The 2,928-nt window shown below is 47.5% G+C and overlaps 1 protein-coding gene across 2 annotated transcripts in view; it reads right to left on the bottom strand.

Annotated features, from left to right (window-relative positions):
* Nucleotides 1-847: 847 nt before the first annotated feature.
* Nucleotides 848-2,928, bottom strand: part of SLC24A4 (solute carrier family 24 member 4) — a 173,427-nt gene continuing 171,346 nt past the window's right edge. For both annotated transcript variants that reach the window (XM_029237446.1, XM_029237447.1), the window contains exon 17: nucleotides 848-2,641. In XM_029237446.1, the coding sequence (XP_029093279.1) occupies nucleotides 2,489-2,641 (153 nt within the window). In that variant the 3' untranslated portion in view covers nucleotides 848-2,488. The remainder of the gene's footprint in view (nucleotides 2,642-2,928) is intronic.

Genomic DNA, 2,928 nt, shown 5'->3' with positions numbered 1-2,928 from the left:
CTCTACATGCTAGAGACATTACTTTTTGTCTCAAACTGCAACTGCAGCATATTTATAATCTCAGATGGGTTCTGCTGAGGAAGAGGTGGGTGACTAGCATGTGCTCTCTGAAAGCTACACAAGGATTCAAAGAATTGAACACCAGCAGGGGTGTCATCAGGGACCGTGTGGCCTGTGCCTTGTTGTGGCTAAAAATATTTTTTGGTCTTTATTGGAAAATAATAGGGACACAGGATGGAGATAAATATTAGGATGTGAACTGGAGCACCCAGATGTCAATTAGAAACTTGATGAAGTTTTGACCCAAACAATAAGGAGCAACCAACCCCAAGGACAAGGACATAGGCACACTCGCCCCACCAAGGATGGCCACACACTGGACTGGCTCAGCCGGGTGGCGATCTGGAGCTTGGTCCCTGTTCTGCTACTTACTAGCCATTGAGCTAGAGTCACCTGACCTCTCCAAGACTAAATTTCCTGTTAAACGGGGACAGTAATCCCTACTTAGGCCACAGGGCAGTTTTGAGACTCCAAACAGAGACAGACACAGTTTGAAACCTGGATGAGTCTGTTAGATGGAGAAGATGGAGAAGATGGAGATGACCAGGCTGCTATTTTATGAGGGCACAGAGCGGTCCTGAGGGCTCTGAAACCCTCTGCATCTAGACATTTATACTGATGAACCAGCGGGCTCCCTGGCCTCCCAATTAGCTAATTTCTTAGGAAAATCGCCCTTCTCCTCAACCAGAAGACCACTGAGTATCTAAGTAGAGAAACGAAAAGAGAAGTCTTAACACTGATGAGGATCCAGAAGAGAAGCCTGGTGATAGAGTTGTCATGTCTTAGGCCCATGCTAAGGGAATTTTAGGGACGTAAGCTTGAACACGTCCTCCTTCTGAAATTCAGGAGGCCCCAAAGAGCACAGCCACAAATTCCACTGCGGGTCACAACCTTTGTGTCTGAGGAAAGAATAAGCTGTTGGATTTACACTCATCACCCATGACCGATTACTGGTGAATCACGAAAAGCCTCTTTTCCTCGCACCATCATGCGGCATTCCCATACAGTCCTCTGTGCAAAATAGCCCAATATTAAAAGTGCATCCAATCTGATAGCCTTTTGCAATAGAAACATTAAAAAAATAAAAAAAGAACACCTCTATATAAAATGAATTGTGCTTTCTTTTTAGAAACCAGGAATGGTTTGTGTTCGTAAATCTTTTTAATATATATTTGAGAGCTATGAAGCAGTCGAAATTGTTTAATATGTTTCTATCTATTTTTGAATCAACCTCCCATCTTCGGCCTTTCCTGTGGAGCAAACTATAAGGTTCAACAACCTTAGCTCTAAAAAATTCCAAGTTACGGTTTTCATACTCGCCTCCAGCTCAGCAGAGAGCAACTGGTGGTTTTTCAGGAAATCTCTCTTCTTGTCAGTAACCATTGCTTCCGGCACACGCATTCCAGTTCAGCAGGCTATGAAATTTGTTGGGCATATAAACAATTGGGCCTTTGAACAGGGTGGTTTTGAGAGCAGAGCATTAACAAGGAATGACAAACCCAAACTGACAGCGCGTCCCATGCCACAGGAAGTCTGGAATGAATGGCTGTAAACTACCATCTCCACCGTGTCTCTGAGTTAGCACCCGTTTAGATGTTAGTCTTCCGCTCTTTTCTATGTTCCAAACCAAACGTCGTAGTGTCAGTCCAACACGATATACATAGGATTTGTTTTCCATAAGCATTACCTTTTTGGTCCCCATCAAGGTTCTTTGTATGGAATGATATTTTTCAAGTATGAAGATGTATAGCTAACATTTTATTTTTAATGTTTCATTGCTCGTTCTCTGAATGCATCAATGAAAGTGATAAGAACATTCACTCGTTTTCTCTCTTCTGCTGTGAACAACTGTTTCCATTCTTGCAATTTTTTCAGAAAAAGGGTTGGAGTGCTTGCCGTCACAGCCCCAAACTCCCAACAAACCGTAAGTGCCTCCAGCAGGATTCAGAGGCTCTCAGTAGCACACGCTGCCCAAGGAGCCCACACTCTCTGGCCCAGAGGGGACCCTTGAGAACAACACTCCTATTCTGCATTGCCACAGGAGACCCTGTGTTCACCGCCCGCCTCATTTCCAAGGCCGCAGTGCGACAGAAGGACAACCAGCACACAGAAGTCCTTGTGATCCAAGTGTCCAAAAGAGGAGACACATGCCACGTCCCTATGGCTGGTGGCTCAGAGGGCTGCGAAGCTGCTCAAACAGCGGCCCCTGAATCTTGCCTTTTGGGGGGCAGAACTCCCAGGCGGAGGAGGCCCAGCAGCCTGGCCCGTGACCACACAAAGACCACGATGGCTCTTCCTTCCCGTGCATGAAAGAACAGGCGGTGGCTGCCGATGCAGGAGAGACTCGTGGTGGGGGAGGGGAGGAGAAGGAGGACGCCAGCACCGGAGCGTCCAGAAGAGCTCCCGGGCGGGGGGCAGCGGCTCCGTTTTAATCGTCTTCTCGGCACATCGGCAAGTTGACAAAGGTAAAGACATTAAACTCTATCATTATGGAGAAGCACAAGAAGATGGCGTAGAGAACCAGCACGTAGATCCCCAGCTTCCGGTCCAGCCTCCATTTGTTCAGATGGATGCCGAGGACCTGGAAGGAGAGGGTGTGAGTGTTGGGCTTGGGGGCAGAGAAATACTACAAAAGGTACTTTTATTGGAAAACTACACACGAACGATGAACCCCAGAACTTTCTGCAAAAGGTGGGCAAGAGCGGAGGGGTGCTGCCGGTAGATCCTTGGTTTGATCAGAATAAGCCCTGCAGGCTTTATGCTTGTCTAATGAAAGGGTGCAGACTCCAGGCACACACAGCAGCTGGCCTCAGGGCACCGGCTCTGCCGGGCACGTATACCACTTCCTGGGGATGCACATGCCCTCCC

This window comes from Monodon monoceros, unplaced genomic scaffold (genome assembly GCF_005190385.1).
Source record: "Monodon monoceros isolate NGI ecotype Baffin Bay Population unplaced genomic scaffold, NGI_Narwhal_1 Super_Scaffold_21, whole genome shotgun sequence".
Classification (NCBI taxonomy): Eukaryota; Metazoa; Chordata; class Mammalia; order Artiodactyla; family Monodontidae; genus Monodon; species Monodon monoceros.
Note: the sequence above shows the minus strand (reverse complement) of the source record. Positions and strands in the feature narration are given on the sequence as shown.